At 41.3% G+C, this 20714-nt stretch overlaps 3 protein-coding genes across 3 annotated transcripts; 1 reads left to right on the forward strand and 2 right to left on the reverse strand.

The window, feature by feature from the left end:
• Positions 1–1139: 1139 nt before the first annotated feature.
• psmb5 (proteasome 20S subunit beta 5) lies at positions 1140–6476 on the reverse strand. The gene is made up of 3 exons (XM_032566421.1): positions 6211–6476; positions 4696–5002; positions 1140–1801 (listed from the first exon to the last, which is right to left on the reverse strand). The coding sequence occupies exons 1-3, from the start codon at positions 6433–6435 to the stop codon at positions 1518–1520; spliced, it is 816 nt and encodes a 271-aa protein (XP_032422312.1). The 5' UTR covers positions 6436–6476; the 3' UTR covers positions 1140–1517.
• Positions 6350–8531, reverse strand: psmb11a (proteasome 20S subunit beta 11a). The gene has a single exon (XM_032566419.1). The coding sequence runs from the start codon at positions 8407–8409 to the stop codon at positions 7381–7383; it is 1029 nt and encodes a 342-aa protein (XP_032422310.1). The 5' UTR covers positions 8410–8531; the 3' UTR covers positions 6350–7380.
• An 877-nt stretch (positions 8532–9408) lies between these two features.
• Positions 9409–17278, forward strand: prmt5 (protein arginine methyltransferase 5). The gene is made up of 16 exons (XM_032566531.1): positions 9409–9584; positions 9879–9997; positions 11806–11891; positions 12035–12169; positions 12272–12384; positions 12474–12523; positions 12618–12781; positions 12867–13028; positions 13127–13204; positions 13752–13810; positions 14534–14656; positions 14731–14906; positions 15958–16161; positions 16310–16420; positions 16504–16568; positions 16645–17278. The coding sequence occupies exons 1-16, from the start codon at positions 9424–9426 to the stop codon at positions 16795–16797; spliced, it is 1959 nt and encodes a 652-aa protein (XP_032422422.1). The 5' UTR covers positions 9409–9423; the 3' UTR covers positions 16798–17278.
• Positions 17279–20714: the final 3436 nt, after the last annotated feature.

The raw sequence follows: 20714 nt of genomic DNA on the forward strand, positions 1-20714 counted from the left end.
GTATACTTATCTACTTATCAGAGCTGCGTATGTATGGGTTGCTGTTTGTGAAGTTAGTCCCAAAAAAAAAATTATCAGCAAGCTAATTATTTAGCACAAAGCCAAATGTTTAGCTTGAAGCTAACTAATAAACATTAAGCTCATTAGTTAGCTAACTAATGATCTTAGTTAGCTAACTAATGAGCTTAACCTTGAAGCTAAATAAAATAAATAATTTGTTTGCCAACTAAATAGTTAGAAAGCTAAATATTTAGCTTATAGAGCTAATTAAATATTTAGTTCACTAAATACTTAGCTTGAAGCTATATATTTAGCTTCAATAACTATATGCTGTATATACAGCTACAACTATATATCTAGCTTGAAGCTAAATATATAGAGCTTGAAGCTAATATACATACATATATATATAAGTTGACCTGTACTAGATATTCAGTGTTCAAACTGAATGTCTAGTTCGCTAGTTAAATATTAGTTAAACGTGGAACATTTATAAGTCACTGAATAACATGGTTAAAATATGACATTGAAAATTTAATCCCTTTTTTCCCCACTCTAAATAATTCAAGTTGCTGTTAATTTTTCACCATTTACATCTACTGTACATACGGAACCCCATAGATGAGTTAAAGAAACATTAGTAGATATTTCACCTGTTTATAATTGTGACTAATCTTACAAGTTTCAAATATTTGTGCAGATCATGAAAAATCTGCTTGGCTCTTCAAATGCACTGCACTAATAATTATAAATTTGTATTTACAAATAACCACTAGGTTACACAAAGTGCTTTACAGAGGGTAAAACGTAAAAAACATGAAAAATAAACCAGGATAAGACACATGAAAAAGAATAAAGTATTTTTTTCATATATATATATATATATATATATTTTATCAATGTACTTTTTGAGTGTTTTAATCACAATGTTTCATTATTGCATTGTATTTTGCTATAACAATCTACCTCTGGACAATTACAAAGGAGGGTTCTCCCACAGTGGCCATTGAGGATTATATAAGAAATAAATGTGTGAAAATCCTACCAAAACGTTGATTGATCTGTGATCACTGGTTTTCTATTGGCTTTAATCTGTACATCCTTTGACCGAAAGTTAAACAGAAACCGCAGAGGCACAATTTTGAGAAAGAACACAGGCTTTATTGTGGAAGATATTTTAGTTTTCAAGGGTAGGACCTGAAATGAATGGTACACCGGGTGAGCACCACACTACTCCCACACTGAGTTAAGCTTGTTTGAATCATCGGCGCCCTCTCTGCAGCCCCTCAAATTATCCCTCTGTACAAGGTGAGTGGAGCTTACTGGCATTGTTAACATGTACAATATGAAGCTAGCAACGAGTAACAGAAGTGATGAAACTGGAAGGTGATGAGTAACTGAGACCTTTTTATTATGTGTTAACCTTTCAGAACATTTTTAAAGATTGGAATTTAGAAAACTTTTTCTTTTTCCCCCCCTCTCCAACCACTCCTCTCAACTTCCTTCTTCCCCTTCCGTTACGCTTGCTCTTTGTACTGCTGGTGCAGCGTCAGCACGTCAGTCTGGGAGACCCGTGTCCAACCTTCGCTGTGGACGTGGTACAAGTTGACCTGCCCTCCGCTGTAGGCGTCACGGTACGTCGCCTGGTAGATGGCACGGCGGCCCAGCTCGCAAGCCTCCTCCACACTGAGGCTGTGCCGCAGGCCGCTGTCCATTACGCCGTAGGCGTACATGGAGCCTGAGCCCACCGCGAACAGGTCGCCGCACACCCGATTGCCCTCCGAGTCAACGTAGTACAGCCCTAAAGAGAGAGGGCAAAAAGGTAGGTCGGGAAGGTGAGGAGGTGGCGTCGGGGGAGTCACTTCTCCCGATTCAGGTGTTGCTAAAATGATGTAGCACAAAACACACAAGTCTGTAAACGCGTGCACACACACACACATACACATGCACATCCTCCGGAGAGAAAATAAGAGCAGCTGCAGCCCCTCCAAGTGAAGCGAGGGCTGGCAGATATGAACAGCTGCATCCTCTTCAAGCAAAATGAAGCCGACCACGGAACCTGCTGACGAGGCGTGGCCCCATAACGCCGTCTGCCCAAAGGCCCCCTTCTCTGGTTCTTATTGATTCTCTGCAAACAGGCCAAAAATTAACTATCGACCCATAACCTGAGCTGTCCAGGTAACTGCGGCTCACGCCTCATCGTGGAGGATGAGAAAATGAAAAAAACAACACTACTACAGCGTGCTCACATCCCGTGGACATCAGACGGGCACGTTCGCAGCCGTCTACACGGAGTTTGGGGCCGTGAGCTCGCCCACCCGCCCCGCCGTAAGCCCTCGAGCGAACGCAACTTCCGCAACGCTTCGACGGACATGTGAGGGACAGTTTGCTCCACACCACGCGTCACGGACACATGCGCAACATTTTGTTCTGAGCCGTGACACACGCTCCCCACGGGCCCGGCTCCAGAGTGACGAACACCAGCCTGCGAGTTCGCCCACGAGCGGTGAAAAGAAGCCAGCCTGCAAAAAGGCATGAATTTTTTTTTCTCCCTTTTTTTTTTTTTCTTCCTCAGAACGCTTTCACAGAGCTGAAACCTGTGAAAACCAATCCGGGAACGCATGCAGATCAACCCCGCTCGCTGATTCTCAGCTTAACTAGTGACAGTCTATTAAAGCTCGAGAGCCACTTGCTTTTCAGGGCGTTAAAAGAAAAAAAAAAAAAAGGAAAGAAGCAAGAAAGGAAAAGAATCTTAGTATTGGTTTCAGCTGGCAAATTGCAGCTTCCTGAGCCTGTCGTTAGATTGCCATGATAATCATCCAGCGCCGGCGTGCGCACGGGGGTAATTTGCCATTCCAAGACCTGCCTGTTCCACTTGGAAACTGCGAGGGACTCGTTAAAAACATAATAGGCAGGGAAAGGGAACTGTAAAGGCGGCCCTCTTTTGTCGAGTGGCATGCTTGATGGAAGGGGTTGCGGGGAGGGCTGAGGACTCTTTAAGAGGTCCAAGTATAGAAGCGGTATACGAGCGCACACCTGGGGCCTTTGTGGAGCCAATGTGGCTTCGCTTCATAGTCTCTGCCCCCTCCAACTCTGACTCAGCCGCCGTGCGTGCTCGCGAAAGAAACGACGAGCGGAGGCAGCGGAAACACAGTCCGGACGGTGAGGCCGCGCCGGCCGACGGAGACTTCTTCTACTTTATCAACCGGCTGACAGGTGCTTAAGGAGTTCCTTTTTAAGCAGCAGGCTGTGCAGCTGGCTGGAGTAACAGTATTTAGATGTAGGTGATGAGCGCGGCGTGGTGCATGGACGACTGCCATCCACTGGGTCGGTCCTTGAATCCATTTAAAAATGAGTAGGGACAAAAAAAAAGAAAAAAAAAAGAAGTCGTTACATCATCCTCTTGGGAGCGGCGGTAAAAACCCATCTGCCACACTGGTCGTCTGACGAGGCTTCAGATCACACGGTACCCTTCTTTCCTCTAATGAGGCCCGATTATTCATATGCGACCCTATTACAAACCTGTCCTGTCCTTGAAAGGAGTCTGTACATTACGCCGTCACTTTTTTTCCCCTTGAAATAAAAGCTGTTAACTGTACGCTGATTACAAAGTGTCATAATATGTAATGTTATTACACGGAGCCGCATTTGTCAGGCTCCTTAGCGTGGCTATTATTCCATTTATTTTGCATGCAGCTTAAGAAACTTCATCTGCGGGGAATAAGTGCACTTGACGTGGTTGTAGTCGGCTTAATGAGCTTTCTGCCTTATGGTGATTGATTTAATTATCCTGACATTTACCTCTCCGCTCGGTCACAAAGGCGCTGAGCGCGGACATATTTACATTGCTTGACCTGTTGAACTCATAACAGGATCCTTATTTCCTCAATTGATTGCTGGGGATCAGGCGCGTGTCCAGCGCCGGCGTCAGCCTTACAAGATAAAGCTGGCATTGATCACCGTTCCATGTCGTGGCATTTATACGTGCGACCCGGATTGTCCCAGCAGAGACCCCCGCCGCCCATCATCCGGCGGCACTCTCACTAGCCCATAGGGATCATTGATTTCCTATTACTGTGTCACTGTGGTGGCCTCTTTAAACACACCTTCTGATGTAGAGCCTTGCAGCGTGTGGCATCCAAAATGCATAGCGTGACATTATCAACAAGGGGAGAGGAAAGGAGGCGCTGCAGCACCATCTACTGGCTAGGCAACGGAACTGCACATTTGTTAATCTCCTGAGTTCTGAGAAAAATGCTTCCCATCTACAGCCAGGCCAACACAAAGTCGTGCACAAATACAAAGGAGAAAGAAAAATGACGTGTGGTTTTCTTTTTTTCATAATAATAACAATAAAAAACAACTAAAAAGTGTGACATGCATTTGTATTTAGCTCCCTGAAAAAATATTTTGCACAACTTTTTGTGCAACTGCAAGTATTCTTGGGTATATCTCCACCAGATTTGCAGAGTCTACACTAGGGGTCAACTACCTTTTCCTATTCAAAGAGCCACTTTTGCTCCCGCTGCTATAAAATAAAACTTGCTTTGAGCCGCAAACAATGATTTTAAAAAGATGTACTTTATATAATGTTTTATTAAGGTAAAGAAAATTTAACTAAAATCTACTTCTAGTAATTTTATTATTATTTTCTTTTTTTAAAAAGCACATGTTCAATGCATTTGTTGTGCTTACCAGGTCCTCTCTTGTCCCAGCCACACACCATGGTGCCCATGCTGAGTCCCATGCCTTTGTACTGGTACACCATGTTGGCCAGCAGCTTCGAGGCGGCCGCCACAGAGATGCGCTCTTTGTTGCGCAGCTCGTAGATGCGGCACTGACGGGCGAGCAGGCGCTCCCAGAAGCTGCAGTCTGCGGCGCCTCCGGCCATCGTCCCCAGGAGGTAAGGGTTGATCTCGATCACCTTCTTCACCGTCTGCGAGGCGATGTAGGAGCCCGCCGTGGCCCGAGAGTCCACCGCCACGATAACTCCATGCTGGAACTGAATGATACAAGGGGAGAAGACCCGTGTTATGCTCCATTCACAGTAACTAATCAAGTGTTATAACACAGGAATCAACAAAATACAAATTTAGGTATGGCAACATTGTTTAAACAATTATGGTCAAAACAACACATATCAGGTAAATGTAAAACATGGTTCTTTGTTTCTGTAAATTTCAGCTACTAATCTTGAATCTATTTATGTTTACTAATAAAGTCCAATAAAAAAAGCATTTTCAAAACTATATCATTGCTAATCTCTATTTTTCAAAGAAACAAGGAAAAAATTTAATATGTTGATGCTATTCACCTACTTTCATAGTACAGCGGTCAGAAAAAAAATGGAAACTACAATTTTAATTATTTTTAAGGAGAGAAAATAATCCATCTCCCCATGGAAGTAATCCATCTTCTGCTTCGGCATAAGATGAGTTACTTTTATGTTTCTGTCTACATAAAAAACATCAAATTATAGGAGTTTGGAATCGGTCCTGAGTTTGAAGCAAATTTTACAATAACAGAACTCAATTCATTTCAGAATGTTGACTGGTGCCATGAATCTGTCTTAACTTGCAAGAAATGAATCCTAATCTAAAAGATCGTTATATAATATTGTTTAATTTTTATTTATCTGTTAATTATATTTAGTTATCCATTTTAACTTTTATTTATTATTTGGTTTGTAGCCCCCTATACAGAATGATGACAGGTCCTCTTGGCATTTCTATTTTTTATTTTTTTTTAAAGAATAAACATAATGTCACATAGCTGCCATAAGATAATAACAACACAGGCTAGAGATCTGGGGCATTCACTGTCTGCTTTCTTACTACCAAAGACAACAACACAGGGTCCAGGACGCAACTAGTTTATCTGAAGATGTAATGTTATGAAAAATTACAATATGGGAATAAAAAGATGTACAGATTAATGTCTACTTGTAGAGGTAAAAAGGTTGGTAAAGCTACGTATGGAATTAACGGTCTTCTGTTTTTGACATTATTCATCAATAAACCAGTGAGTTTCTCTGCCATGAGAAAGCAGTTTTTAGCCGAGCTAGCGGCACCAAGCTAACGTTTGGGTCATTGTCTGATATGAATCATTGCGTGTGATTTATACCAAATCTAAATGCTCTTTAGGAAACATATCCAATTAGTATGACTCTAATGAAAACGTCTAGCAACAACAAAAGATTACTGCACTTACTTTAAACGCTAATGTGGTTGTGCCGTGCAGAAACTCTATTTTCCTCTCAACGCCATCTTCATCCCCAGCGAGCAGCGAGTTCTTAACGGAAAAACTGAGACTTTCCCCCGGTCCAGCTTCAGATTCTCCTTCGTTCTGTCCGGAACCGCAGCCGAAAGCGAACGGCTGCCGATAATCAGACGAAAAATCCGGACAATCACTACTTAACACACTAGCAAGAGCCATCTTTGAAAGAGTGCGATGAGCAAGCAACTTCCGGCAAGAGCAGGAAGACTTATTCTTCATGGCTGCAAAAATTACACAGCGCCCCCGTGTGGTGATTGACTGAAACAGTCAAAAATATGTCACGCCCAAACAAAGGGAAAAAAGCGAGATTTTGAACCTTATTTTGTGTAGACTAACTTCCAAATAATTTAATGGGTTGTTGAAGGACGTACCCAACGAGCACTAACCTTACCAGAACCTGAGGGAAGATTTCCAAAACGGTTTGAACTTTTGGTTATTATTTTTGAACAGTCCCTGAAGTTTACTTGGAGGAACATCCTCAGAGGGTTATATAATTTATATCCTTCAGAGAACATGGAGGGCATGTTACCAGGAGGTTCTCTCCCTTAATAGTGTGACATTTAGGAACTGACATGTTCTCTACAAGTTCAAAGAAGAATATGTTCAATTCACAATGTTATCCAGAAGGTTAAGTAATTTAGTTATGTAACTTTTTCCGCAAGGTTAAATAGTACTTTAGTTATGTACCCTTTAAAGAATCTTCAGGGAAATTTCCACAAAGAGTCTTGGAACAATACATGCAACTTTCACAATGTTCTTACAATGTTAGTGTTCAGAGGACAATCCCCAAAAGGTAAATAAAAGTTGTTTTGAACTCTTTGTAGAAAATCTTTAACGTTCTATAGAGGTCCATTGAAGGTTATCTACAACTTTGATTATGTTACCTCTGGGTTACATAAAGATTCCTTGAATGTTAGCTACCATTTTCCTAATGTAACATTTAGGGAATTTAACTTTAGGGAATATCCCTAAAGGTCTATAAGTTTCATGAAGTACCCTTAAAAACTAGAAGAGGTTTACCACAACTTATAACTACTTTTTGATCAGCCTAGGTGCATAATTTTCATCTCCAAAGCCCAACACAGTTCCCTTGTGTTGTTTGCTCTAACTGCTTTCTATTGTATCTCTCTTTTTCTTTTCTCTTCTGCGCTTGGACCTTCTCTCCAACTCTCTGTAATATTCTTCTTTCAGGTCCTCCCTTGGTCTTTGGATCCAACCCTGGGCATCGATGTGAAAAAGATCCACATTGTTTCCAGAGTAGGCATCCCTATGAGTGGCTCTGAAAACTGCTTCTCTTGCCAAGGAGATGGCTTCTTCTTTACTCAAACCCCAACTCAGACCCCCATCCAGGACTCCATAAGCATAAGGAGACCCTGATCCAACAGAGATGATATCTCCTTGCAGTCGGGCGCCATCGCTGCACACGTAGATAACCTGTGGGCCACTATTTGGGGATAGCGGATCTGTTGCTGAAGTGTTGCCGGCAGTGCCTGAAGAGCTTACATCAGTCACAAGAGATTGGTTGCCAAAGTTGTGAACCAGTCCAGAACTCCCTCCTTCCTTTTCCCAACCGCACAGAGTTAGTGCCACACACACATCAGTCCCTTTAAATGGATGCAACATAAAGGAAAGAAGTTTGGCAGAAGCTCTTATGGAGAGTCGACGCTTATGCCGCAGTTCATATAGTCTGATCTCTCTGATCAGGATGCGCTCCCAAAGCATGCAGTCTGCACCGCTGCCTGAGGAGGTGACCACTAAATGGGAGTGAATAGGGGTGATCTTGTGTACAGCCGGACATGCAACAAGGCCGCCCGCGCTGGCACGTGTGTCTGCTGCTGCAATTACGCCACCTTGGAAAATGAAACCCAAGGTTGTTGTTCCATGAGACAGAGGGAAAGGCCTTTGCACGGTCAGCGCATGGTTTGGTGGTCTGAAACGAGACGTGCGTCTGCTGATGAATGGGGTGGCTTGGGGGAAAGGTGGTATGAAAATGTGCTGTGGATCCCCCCAGTTTGTCTGAGATGTCTTCAGTCTTTCCAACTCAAGGTTGTGATAATCTGTCTCCAAAGCTGGAAAAGGAAACAATTGCTGCGCAGGCTTGTCTTTGAAGCAACAAATATCTTCCAGAGCCATATTAGTGTTGAAAAAAGCCGTAAATAGCTGGGTTGATCACACAATCTGTAAATCCTTTCAGTTAACATAGAAGATTGGTAGTCCACAAGAAAACCAAGCAATGATCTGACAAAAGCCATATGTTTTCCAAACACAGCTAGGGTTCTGATGAAGAATCATTCCCTCGAAGTCCACTTTTTTATCTGCTCCTAAGGGTGCCTTTTTATCCTTTTATAGCTCTAACAAATGCTGCAGCTTGCACTGCATACATGTACAAACATATCTGTAAGCAATGTTTCACTCTTCTTGCTGTGAATTTGATATGTAGTGAAGCCTCTTTCTGCAAAGCTTTCATTCTGAGAAGAGAGTGTGAATATGTAGATGTGTGTGTGTGTGGTGAGCAGGTTATCTAGTTATGAAACAGTTACATTTTTATTTTGCTTTCATTCAGCAGATGAGAGCTAGAACCACCAGTATATCAACAGCTTAGATTATTTATTTATTTATTTTTGGTTTATCTTTTTTTTTCTTTATACAGTAAACAATTGCAGGTACATTAATTCAATTTATAACACTTTGTTAATCCTAAAGGGAAAATAGATGATATAGTAACCTGCTTTAGTGTGATTAAAGAACCAATATTGGGAGTAATGGCTGTGGCCAGAAAAATCACTGAAGACTCTGAATGGGACTTTGTGCTATTATGATATACTTTTCGTGTATTAAGACTATTTTTAAAAATATATAGAGCTTTTTAAAATCATAATTATATATTAGGATATTGTTCAATAGTTACATTAGAGTTTTCGGTTTTCCCTTGACATTTATCAAAAACGTTTCCATATGTATGTATGGTTTCATTAATTCATTTATTTTATTTATGTATGTCACTGAATTAAGGGAATTTGGAAAAATTCCCGACACTGGATAATTATCGCGGTAATTTACGGGATATGCAACCGGCGTCCTTGTGAAGCCATTTTGGCTCTGAATGCCTCCTCCGGCGGTGCCTTTCCACGTCCTTTTGGATCCAAAATGGCGCCAGTTTCCCCGAACGACGGAGCAAGACGGTCCCCCCTGTTCAGTCGGACAGAAGCCATGGCGTCCGCCAGTACGGGGAGCAGAGTGTCCTGTGGGAGAGATTTGAATTGCGTGCCAGAGATAGCTGACACGTTAGCTGCGGTCGCCAGACTCGGGTGAGGAGAGTGTTCGACCCTGCGTGTCGGTTTTTAGCCGTAATAATCCGTCCTGCGCTTGTTGGTTTTTGTCAGAGCGGGATGCTGGCTAAGCTAGCCGGCGAGTTCTCAGCACGTGCCCGCATCACAACGATGCTTGATGATCCTCTGAAATGTTTATAACTGGAGCGTGGGCTGTTGTGTTTAATATTTCCTCGCCTTTTCAAAACGTGTTCTAGGAAGTGCCTGTCGCTGTTCTCCAGGCGTCTATTTTAAGCGTGTCGGTGTTATTTAAGGTTCATTTTTCCTCCACAGGTTTGACTTCCTGTGCATGCCCCTGTTCCATCCGAGGTTCAAGAGAGAGTCTGAGTTGGAGCCCGCTAAGTCCAGATCCGGAGCCCAGACCCGTTCAGACCTGCTGCTTTGTGGAAGAGGTTAGTTTTTATGCCACAGCAAAGCTAGGAGATGTACTGTTTTTTATTTACAGTTAGAAAAATAATTGGCCATTTTCCTACTCTTTGAAATTCCTCAGATGGCTTATATAAAGTATCAATTGAGTAATGTTTAACCGTGTCCAGAAAAATGCAAACCAAATGCCGATTAGGAAATGAAGTTGAGTTTCAAGGTTTTTCTCTTTTTTTTTGAAAGAACTTTAAAGTATGCATTTCATGTTGACTAATACTTTTAATGCTATTAATATTAGATCATGTAAAACATCTTAACATTAGTCATGAACATGAAAATGTTTACTATACAGACGTCCAGCAAAACTAAATGCATCAAAGTATCTAATTTTATGACCTAGTTATGCTTAAGCAGAGTTAAACAGGAATTCTAGCAACTATTTTCTGTGTAACTTTTGGACAAAAATCCCCTGTTTGCCCTTTTATTTTATTTATATAGTTTTATTTCTAAAACTAATTAAAAAGCCACTCATGTGCTTTTTAAAAAATTTATTTCCGTCTGTTGTTTTTCAACATGTACCTACTCCACTTTAGTCGATACGTCTTCTTAAATTTGCTCATAATTTTGACTTGACTATCGTAAGCAGCTGTGTAATCAGATTGAACTTGCATGGCTTTCAGTTTCATTTTAAACTGTTGATTTAAAATAAGACAGACCTACATCCAAATAAACAAGGTAACTTTGTAGAAGAATTCATTTTCATTAATCTTGTAGGTCTAGGAACACAAATACTGTGATCATGAATCAGAGAGTCGGATACCACTGTGTGATATTTCTGTGTTTCGACAAATAACATCCCAGCCAAATACATCCCAGTTTTCTATCAAAGTGGTATCAGTGTTAGTACTGTCTGTTAATACACTACTACCATGCACTGACATGAATGTGCATGCATTGTACATGTACATTCTCCATGACACGTTAGTGACCCGTCAAAGCTTGACCCGTTCGTGTGACATTGTATCAGAAACCAAATCTATAAAGTTATGCTTCCATCTGCAGATTTTCGGTCTACACTTCGTATTCTTGCCACCCACAGGAATTTCAATATTTAAATTCCTAGTTTTGTCTTGCCGTTTTATTTTGTTTTGTGTTTTTGTATTTTTCAGCATAATTTGTCAGAATAACAAATTTTTGCTGGACAATAAATTGCCCCAGAAGTTATTGCGACAAATGATGACATTGTTCTTTTGACACCATTTTCAAGTAATGTAACAATAATTGCACAATAATGCAAGAACCCATTCCCGAAGATCCAAAACGTTAAATTCTAACCGACATTGAACACTGAAACTGGAAGACATTGTAAATATCCAAAACAAAACAAGAGAAACCAAAAATGAAATGAATTATGAAGTCTCCATAAAGAAAATTGTCCTTCAAAATAAAGGCTAGTTGAGACCAATTTACCAGACTGAAGACTTTTGTCATCCAGTCTTTGGCAGAAAAAGAGAGGAAAATGATGATGCGATTAATTGATTTGTTGTTTATTGCGACAGACCTAAGCATTGGGTTTTTTATTTTTACTTGTGTATGTAAAGGTTGAAAATGACCAAATAAATAAATCAGGCTATCTAGAATGAGGGAGCCTCTGATAATTTAACGTTTAACACAAAAGTTAATGCAGATAAAACTGGGGTGATCTGGCTCAGAACCTTCCATCAGTAAACTGGTTTACAAATGTCGATATTGAACTGATTGATGGTAAATGCAAATGGAGGACATGTTTTTTTGTTTTTTTTAAACAATAAATTGGCTATTCTCTGTCTTTTTGTAGACTGGAATACTCTGATTGTTGGGAAGCTCTCCCAATGGGTCGACGCGGATTCAGAATTAGAGACGGAACGGAGGAACTCGGAAGCTGTACGTTCCTCAGTCTGAACATTTTTCACTTCCTTTGCCGCTGTGAGGCTGGGCAGTTCCTTTGTCTCATCAGAGCTCCTCTCTGTTTGCATCTGCCGTCACTTTCTCCTCTCATCTTTTTGCTTTTCTGCGTTTCTCTCCAGGCTCTCACACAGGAACTGAACTTCTCAGCCTACCTGGGTCTGCCTGTCTTCATGATCCCTTTGAAGGGCCCCAATAATGCCAATCTGGCCCGAATGCTGCTAAACCACATCCACACTGGACACCACACCTCAAACGTAAGACACAGCATCGGGGCATCCGGCGGACGCCTGTAATTGGATTTGACGCATCCGTGCTGCAGTCCTCGTTTAACCCCAGCTTCTCTTTCTGTTCGTTAGTTCTGGATCCGCGTCCCGTTGATGGCCCCAGAAGACATGCGGGATGACCTGATCGAGAACGAACCGACCGCTTGCTTAGACGAGACGAGTGCAGATGAAAAAACCTGGAGCTGGTTAGTTTTATACTGCTTCCTCATCAGCAGGAGAGCTGCATCAAATGAAAACTGCGGCTCAGTTTCTTTATCAATCTTTGTCTTTTCAGGTGGCACTCATTCAGAACCCTCTGTGATTACAACAAGAGGATCTGTCTTGGTGAGAGAACTCACTGCCAGGCAGCAAATTAAAGCATTACAAGTCTCTTTTTTTTTTCCCCTACTGAGAATGTGCTCGTTTTCTATTCTTGCAGCGATTGAAGTGGGAGCAGACATGCCGTCAGACGCTGTGATCGATAAGTGGCTGGGAGAGCCGATCAAAGCAGCTGTGCTTCCCACTAGCATCTTCCTAACCAATAAGAAAGGCTTCCCTGTTTTGTCTAAGGCCCATCAGAGGATAATCTTCCGGCTTTTTAAGGTCCGACATCAAAGCTCCCGGTGGTTTGGCTGATTATCCAAATTTCAAAGTTTCCTTTTTAACAAAAACACACTTGTCTTTCCAGTTGGAGGCTCAATTTATCTTCACAGGCGCCAGTCGGCACACTGAGAAGGACTTCAGGTCCTACCTGCAATACCTGGAATACCTCAACCAGAACAGGCCTGCGCCCAACGCCTATGAGCTGTTTGCCAAAGGCTACGAAGACTACCTGCAGTCACCTCTACAGGTCAACACCTCCACTCTGTGCTCACAATTTTTTTTTCTTTAATCAGCTTTTTGATTTGTAGCTAAATTGATTTCTTGTTTTTTTTGTCCTTCATTTAGCCCCTCATGGACAACCTGGAGTCTCAGACATATGAAGTATTTGAGAAGGATCCCATTAAATATTCTCAGTACCAACAGGTGAGCCAATGGACATATGTTGTTTTGTATTTTTAAGGAGGGTGTGGGCATTTATTGTGAAAGATTTCTTGTCATGACAAGAATTTTGATTTATTTTCTCAATAAATTGCAGTTGTCGATGGTGATAGGAAATATTATTATTTCTTTAATTTCTCCACTCTTTGTTCCACGAAAGCGTCAATAAATGTCGGTAAATTTGAAAACATAATTAAAGGCTGTCACAGAGTGCATTTAGTGATATGAATAATAGGTATATTGTAAATGGAAATATTTTTCAAGAATAATGTTTGACTGCTGCGAAATGCAATCACAGTCACAGGTTGGCCTCACATCCTTACAAAGTCTTACATTCATGTATCTAAAGTTAAGGCCTTAAACCACCTTAAACCCATTTTTAAATAAGTGAGTTTCTCATGAGACTTTTTAAATGTGCCTGGTGAGAAAGGGAAAACATTTATTGACCTTAAATTGAATCTAAATAATGCTTGTATCTAAAATGTTTTTTGTGCAGAATGCACATTTGTCTAATAGTCTTGGTTTCTTTCAGGCTGTATATAAATGTCTTTTGGACAGAGTACCAGAAGAGCAGAAAGACACTAATGTTCAGTAAGTAAGATGTTCTTATATTTGGATGAAATTACAATTAGGACTCTTAATTGAGCTGGGTAATGATTTGTAGCTCAGTCAATGCTCCCCTCTACCCTTCATTACCTTCATCCTGTAATACTCTTGGTTAAAAAAAGAAACACAGGGAGGCATTATGTTAGAAATTCACTGGAGTTCAATGGATTTTATGTGATAGAACAAGAGAAAAATAACCGTATACACATTCATGCAACAAATATCAGTCAGAATCTGCATCTTTCAATAGCAATAAGGTACACTTAGCTGAATTACTCACCTAAAACGACGTCAGGCTGATTGTAAACATCACTGGTTCTGGAGAAAAGTGTTTAAAAAAATATTTGTCAGCATTATCAGAAAGGTTAGTCATACTATTATTTTCCTTTCTTTGTCCCAAGACAGAATCAATAAATATCAGTAAATTTGAAAATTTCGATTAAATGCAGTTACTATGTGCAGTTATATCACACTTCTGTAAGTGGCGTCCTGAAGACACTTATTTCAAATGGGCATGTTTTTCAAGAGCAGTATTTGTGCTGTTATGAATGCTGTGCCATGACATTGACAGCCATACGGTTACCTAAAAAGTAAATAGTAATTTTTTTTTTTTCCTCATCATTTTTAGCATTATCACAATAGTACCACAAACACTTTAAGGTGTATGAAGCACCAGAAGTGTCTGATCAATTTGTTTTGTTGTTTTAGGGTGTTGATGGTGTTGGGTGCAGGAAGGGGTCCTCTGGTCAATGCATCCCTGCGCGCTGCCAGACAGGCAGACCGAAAGCTGAGAGTATATGCTGTTGAGAAAAACCCCAATGCTGTAATCACGTGAGTAGAGCTGCTTCATTTCTGGAACGTTTAAAGGACTTAACTGTTTAATTTAAAGAGCTTCTTTGGTTCAGATTAGAGAACTGGCGCTTCGAGGAGTGGGGCGACCAGGTGACTGTGGTGTCATGTGACATGCGGGAGTGGGAAGCACCAGAGAAAGCCGATATCATCGTCAGCGAGCTGCTGGGCTCGTTTGGCGACAATGAGCTCTCCCCCGAGTGCCTGGATGGAGCGCAGCACTTTCTCAAAGGTACTAATACCGGAGCTTCCTACAAACCTCTACGTCTCTCTAGGACAGGGGTGGGCAATCCTGGTCCTCGAGGGCCGGTGTCCTGCAACTCTTAGATGTCTCCCTGGTCCAACACACTTGAATCCAATAGCGGAATCACCTCCTAAGTGCAGTCAAGTTCTCCAGAGTCCTGCTAATGACCTCATTATTTGACTCAGGTGTGTTGAAGTAGAGATGCATCTAAAAGTTGCAGGAGACCGGCCCTCGAGGCCTGGAGTTGCCCACCCCTGCTCTAGGATATACAAGAACAGGATGCCTGCGCATCCTTAAAAAGTCTTAAATTCATAAATAAATAAAAAACAAGTTGGTTTTAAATACGTTAATCACAGGTCTTAAATTTTGTTGTGGCAGGGCTGTTTAGTGTCATATATTGTAGATAATTTTTACTGCTGGACCTTTCTATCAGGCAACAATTTGAGTCGCCTGTAGACATCTAAATGACATTCTACCGCTAACTAGCTGCTAATAGACCCTTTATACCTAGCTGGCTTTTTCGTGCTTATCCTAAATAAGTTCAAATTTATCACCAGTTCACCGGATGACATCCAACTCATCATTGGTTCATGAACCAGTGACGCTAATGAACCAGTGATGCTAACTTGCATAATGCTACATTTATTCTGTCAAAAAACTTAGAATTACGGGGATTAAGACTGTAGAGAGCCGTGTCTAGTGTGATGAGCAAAAGCTGCTGCCAAGAGCCACAAACAGACTCCAGAAATGTCACAGTTTTGACGTGACAGTGGCAAAAGATCCCCAGAAAAAAGTCAATGCTGCTACTGCCACTAATCTGATCAACATTTGGTGCGACACAAACTCTGATGTTGGAGGTTTACTGGTTTTAGAACATGTTGGTCAAGCTTCAGTCTTACCAGGTCTTACATTTCACTCTTAGCGGTCTTAAAAAGTAATAAATTTGAGTGGGCGAAACCCTGAAGAAGCATTTGTTCTGCTTCATTCCCATCACCGCTTGCTTGCGTCGTGTATCATTTTTCTTTCCTCTTCAACGCAGACGATGGAGTCAGCATCCCCTGTTCCTACACGTCCTACCTGGCTCCCCTGTCTTCCTCCAAGCTGTACAACGAAGTCCGAGGGTGCCGGGAACGCGACAAGGACCCAGAGTGTCATTTTGAGACGCCATACGTTGTGCGACTCCATAACTTCCACCAGCTAGCGGAACCTAAGCCCTGCTTCACATTTACACACCCCACAAAAGGTAGACAGTCATCAATGTCATTGTATAACATTTCAAAACATACAACCATGTTGTATTTTAGCTTACCTTGTCCCTGCTGTAGGCTGTAGAATATTATCACAAGACATTATTAAAATTAATAAGTTTATCTTTTTTTTTTTTCTGTCAGACATGAACAATAACCGGTACCAGTGTCTTCGCTTCTCTGTGGATTGCAACTCTGTGCTCCATGGCTTCGCAGGCTACTTTGAAACCATTCTCTACAAAGATGTCACACTTAGTAAGTTAGAGTGAAGAAGAAAAAGAAGAAGAAGTAATGTTTGGCAGTTGATGCGGTTTAATTCATGAACTCGTTTGTTGCAGGTATAAAACCAGACACACATTCACCTGGAATGTTCTCCTGGTTTCCCATTCTGTTCCCACTCAAAGTAAGTCAGAGCTCCACACGGGTCGAAATTTAATAATTAGATTTAGGGAGTAAACATCCTTTCCTTTTTCTAACAGCAACCCATCACTATATCCCGAGACGATGACATCGTTGTGCGATTCTGGCGCTGCAACAATGGGAAGAAGGTTTGGTACGAGTGGGCAGTGACGGAGCCCTCCTGCTCTGCCATCCACAATCCAGCCGGCCGCTCCTACACCATCGGCCTGTGAACAGGAAGAATCAGCACACCTGTCAGACATCCACTTGTTTTTTTTTTTTGAAATTATTTTTAGTAAGACTTTATGGTTGTTAGAACCTCTTTTTATAAATCCACGGTTAAAACTTGGACTTGTGATTTCCCATGTTGAGTCTGTAGAGAAATAACTGAATAAATGGACCGATTCCCGCAGATCAGCCGTCACCTGTAAACACAACCCGTTGTCCCTGTAAGCTCAGTTCACCGTCAGCAACTCTCACTAGTCTTAACTGTTCAGGTTATCATCCGTGCAGTTACGAACAGTTCCTGTGGACATGTACATTCAATCCAACTGGACCGATGCCTTATCAAACACATTCCACATGATCCATAAAATGTCAGAATAATGTCCATACACTCTTCATTGTGGTGGGGGGGGAGAGTTACTGTTTTCTGCTTACCTGCTTGGCGTCCCTGTGTTTGAACATTTTCAATAAAAAATACACTGTACTGTTCTCAGTTTGCAGTTGTTTCTGTATGGCTTGTAACTGGAACATCGTCAGCTTTTGATGTAAAGAAAAATGTGGTTTCAACAGACGAAATATGGTTCAAAAAGGAAAATACAGGAGGCAACCTAGAGCAGGACAGGCAGGCTTTGGAGAAGGGGGAAAAAGACCCTGCTGGCTGCCAAGAAGGATTTAAAGAACATGGATAAACAACTGAAAGAGACAATAATATATTTAGAGGAAGTAAGCATGGAGCTGGAAGAGAAAGAGACGGATTAAGAATGAAAAGAAGAAACTCAAAGAGTCAAAGAAAAAGGTGGATGCAAGCACTCAGGCAATGCCTGGGGAAGGAAGTCAAAAGCCTGGAGTCAGAGAAAAAAGATTTGGCGAAAGAGAAGAGGAAAATGAAGGACAGTAACCAGGAATTACAGCTGGAGATGAAAGAGTTGAACGAGTTAAAATCACAGCTGAGACGAGAACGGAGAGATCTGCGGAAGGAAAAAGAAAAGCTTCAAACCATAAACAAAAATCTGCTGCAGGAAAAGAAGCACTTGACGTCGATCCGGAAGGAAGCGGAGGAGGAAAAGCAGAAGTTTGTCAGCAAGACGTCCAGACTCGAATCAGTGACGGAAAAGCTACAGTTTGAGAGGAAGGTTTTAGAGGAGGAGCTGGAGGAAGAACGGAGGGCTTTGCGGATTGCGACGAAGATGGATAAGAAGATGGAGAAAGAGAGGAAAAAGATGGAAAAGCATCTGAAAAAACAGGATAAAGAGGTGGAGACGGAAAAGGAGAGGAGCACCTTCATGGAAGTGTCACAGCAGCACCATGGCCAATGAAGCCGTTGGGTCTGGACAGGAGCGTGTCCTCGGCCTTCGTCATCATCTTCATCATCTGCCTCCTTCCCCTCCACCTTTGTCTCCTTCAACGTCATCTCTCTTATTCTTCCATTCCTTTCCACCTTCACACCCCTCAGCTCTTCTTCCAGGCCACCTTTTGATTTTCCCTTATCTCAAAATTCAATAAAAACTGAGCTTCCTCAGTGATATAATTTATTCTCTATCAACCTTTACTTTAGCCACAACAATCTGTCTTTCTCTGAACATCATGAGTATGCAAAGCCATCTGCGAGTAGGGACGCACCAATACGCTTTTTTTTTTTAAACTTCTGATAAAAGTATCAGTCGATACCGAATAGATACAAAAAATACAGTTCATTTATGTTTTCTTAAACATAAATGTACTGAATTACAAAATTATTTGAGAAATCCATACATAAATGAACTATGGTCCTATTATGAGTCTGATGTGGAAAAATTACAATAAGGTCCCACCTGTTAGTTGTATTGCTATATGTTTACTCTAAGTTCCAGTATATTCCCACCAAGTTAAACTATTTTGGTTACATGTACAAGGTTGGACGTTGTTTTTCAAAGCTGCATGGGAACCAGTCTGTTTCCCAGGCTTAGGATCCCTTATCCCTTTGTATAAAACTCATGTGTTGTCTCTGCCTGGCAGAGCTTTTCATGCAGACCTGCTTCGTTACTGATTGTCCTACAAGCTCTCTGTATTGTGCACAATACATGAATAAACCTGATTAAGTGATTTCACCTGAACAGTGCTTGGAAATAGTTTTTTTCCACGACAAGTCCTAAAATGCCCTTGGTGTTAAAAGCAACTCCTTGCCGACAATATTTAATTTAAAAGCAAAAGTTTCCAGATAACGTTACGCCTGTGTGTTCTGTGTTTTACACAGGAAAGCCCTCCGTTCTTCCGACCCACTAGTCCTAGACTCAGTCTGAATGACGCGGCTCTTAAGTCATCCAAAAATCCACTCTTCTTTGGGTGGTGCCCATTAGGAGTCTTGTCTTGGAACAGTTCATCTTCTTAGCCTCAGATGCAAAACTCAGAAACAGGAAATGACTTAAGAACTTAATTCCAAGAAACAAACAGACTCAACCAACCAAGAACTGGTCAGTCTTCGGATGTGATAGTTATTCAGCATCGTACGCAAAGATAAGTTTGATTTGAGAAGAAGGTCTGCTGGACGTATTTCTCCAATTTTTGCCCTTCTTTGCATTGAACACGTTCCCAACCTACAGTGCACGACTTCCAGACATCATGCAATCAAAACAACAAACAATATGAACAGAAGGTGCCAATTTATGAATTAGGCAGATGCCCACAGACTTTCTGAAATTTACACTCGCCACAGAAGAGTTGCAGATTTCCACTCATGCCCAAACCACACACAAAGTGTGAGAAAGTGTTTACTCTAAGTACACTAATCCCTCATCTGCCATATAATCGGCTCCCCCTATACCTAACCAATCGGGGCCCTTAATTATGCCTGAACTTGATGAACCGATTAACTGAAAGCGAGAACTTCTCATTTAATATTTCCTCTGTCTTTATGATCCCATAGTTGGGGTTAAAAATGTGAAACGAAGCACTGTGGTGAAAGATGAGTGGCTATATTCTTCATTGCTAAATGTGCACTGAACCTTGCATGTTGCACACAAAACGTCCTTTATTTAAGCTTATCAACGTTATGAAGGTAAAAATGCCGATTCAGCTGCTTGAAAAATAAAGAAAAAGAAACTGAACTCAGCGAGTGTCCTTTCATTTTATCCACTGCTGCTTGGCTGCCTCCTTCATTTCTGGGCTTTAATGTGCAATTTGGGGTCTGTTTCAAGGCTCAGCTCTGAGTCGGTTGGTGTAAATGAGTCCAGTCCTCCGGGTGTCACATCATTAGTTATTGGCACGGAAACTCGTAAATATACTCATGTTCTCAGCAGATTTGAAAATGGACTGAGAATAATATTTATCCTTCTGCATTTAACACCCGTGTGAGCCTTGTTACAGGGGTTTGGGTCAGCTGTGTTTGTGTTTGTGGTCTCATAATTACACAAACTGCGTGTTTTTACAACCGTTCTCTCGGCTGATAAGTGGACACAACACACAAGCACCATCTGGCTCCTCTCTCAGGACTTAACGGCCTTTGGTGCTGCCTCTAGGGCTGGGGTTTTTTTTTGTTGTTTTTTTTCGCGCTACACCTCATCGGCTTTGGCCACGATTCTTGTCACACACCACATAAAAATCGACTTCTCTTTATTTGTGTCATGTGGCTATCCTGTGTTTTCCAAAAAAGCTATTTTGCTCCCTCTTTAGGCAGTTTCAGGTGTAAAAATAAATAAATAAATAAATAAGAAAAAAATTAAATGTATTACACAGTCAAAAAAAAAAATGCAGATGTAACTTTATTTTCAAAACAGTTTGGGGATAAAACATGATTAATATGATGTTATCCATGAGAAACAAGTGCTACTTGTGAAGAAAATTACTTTTTCCGACACAGTGGACCTTTTTTTAGTGACAAAACATTAAGTTGCAGAACTGTGTTGACATGTATGGTGTTTATGGTTTTTATCATATTTTATAAGAGTCC

The sequence above is a fragment of the Xiphophorus hellerii genome, chromosome 6 (genome assembly GCF_003331165.1).
Source record: "Xiphophorus hellerii strain 12219 chromosome 6, Xiphophorus_hellerii-4.1, whole genome shotgun sequence".
In the NCBI taxonomy this organism is placed as follows: Eukaryota; Metazoa; Chordata; class Actinopteri; order Cyprinodontiformes; family Poeciliidae; genus Xiphophorus; species Xiphophorus hellerii.

Coding starts and splice junctions, on each gene's coding strand:
- psmb5 (XM_032566421.1), bottom strand. CDS start 6,435: ATGGCTCTTGCTAGTGTGTTAAGTAGTGATTGTCCGGATTTTTCGTCT. Junction 5,003..6,210: donor CAACCACATTAGCGTTTAAA/GTAAGTGCAGTA, acceptor TGTATCATTCAG/TTCCAGCATGGAGTTATCGT. Junction 1,802..4,695: donor CTGGGACAAGAGAGGACCTG/GTAAGCACAACA, acceptor CTCTCTCTTTAG/GGCTGTACTACGTTGACTCG.
- psmb11a (XM_032566419.1), bottom strand. CDS start 8,409: ATGGCTCTGGAAGATATTTGTTGCTTCAAAGACAAGCCTGCGCAGCAA.
- prmt5 (XM_032566531.1), top strand. CDS start 9,424: ATGGCGCCAGTTTCCCCGAACGACGGAGCAAGACGGTCCCCCCTGTTC. Junction 13,205..13,751: donor AATATTCTCAGTACCAACAG/GTGAGCCAATGG, acceptor GGTTTCTTTCAG/GCTGTATATAAATGTCTTTT. Junction 16,421..16,503: donor CTACAAAGATGTCACACTTA/GTAAGTTAGAGT, acceptor CGTTTGTTGCAG/GTATAAAACCAGACACACAT.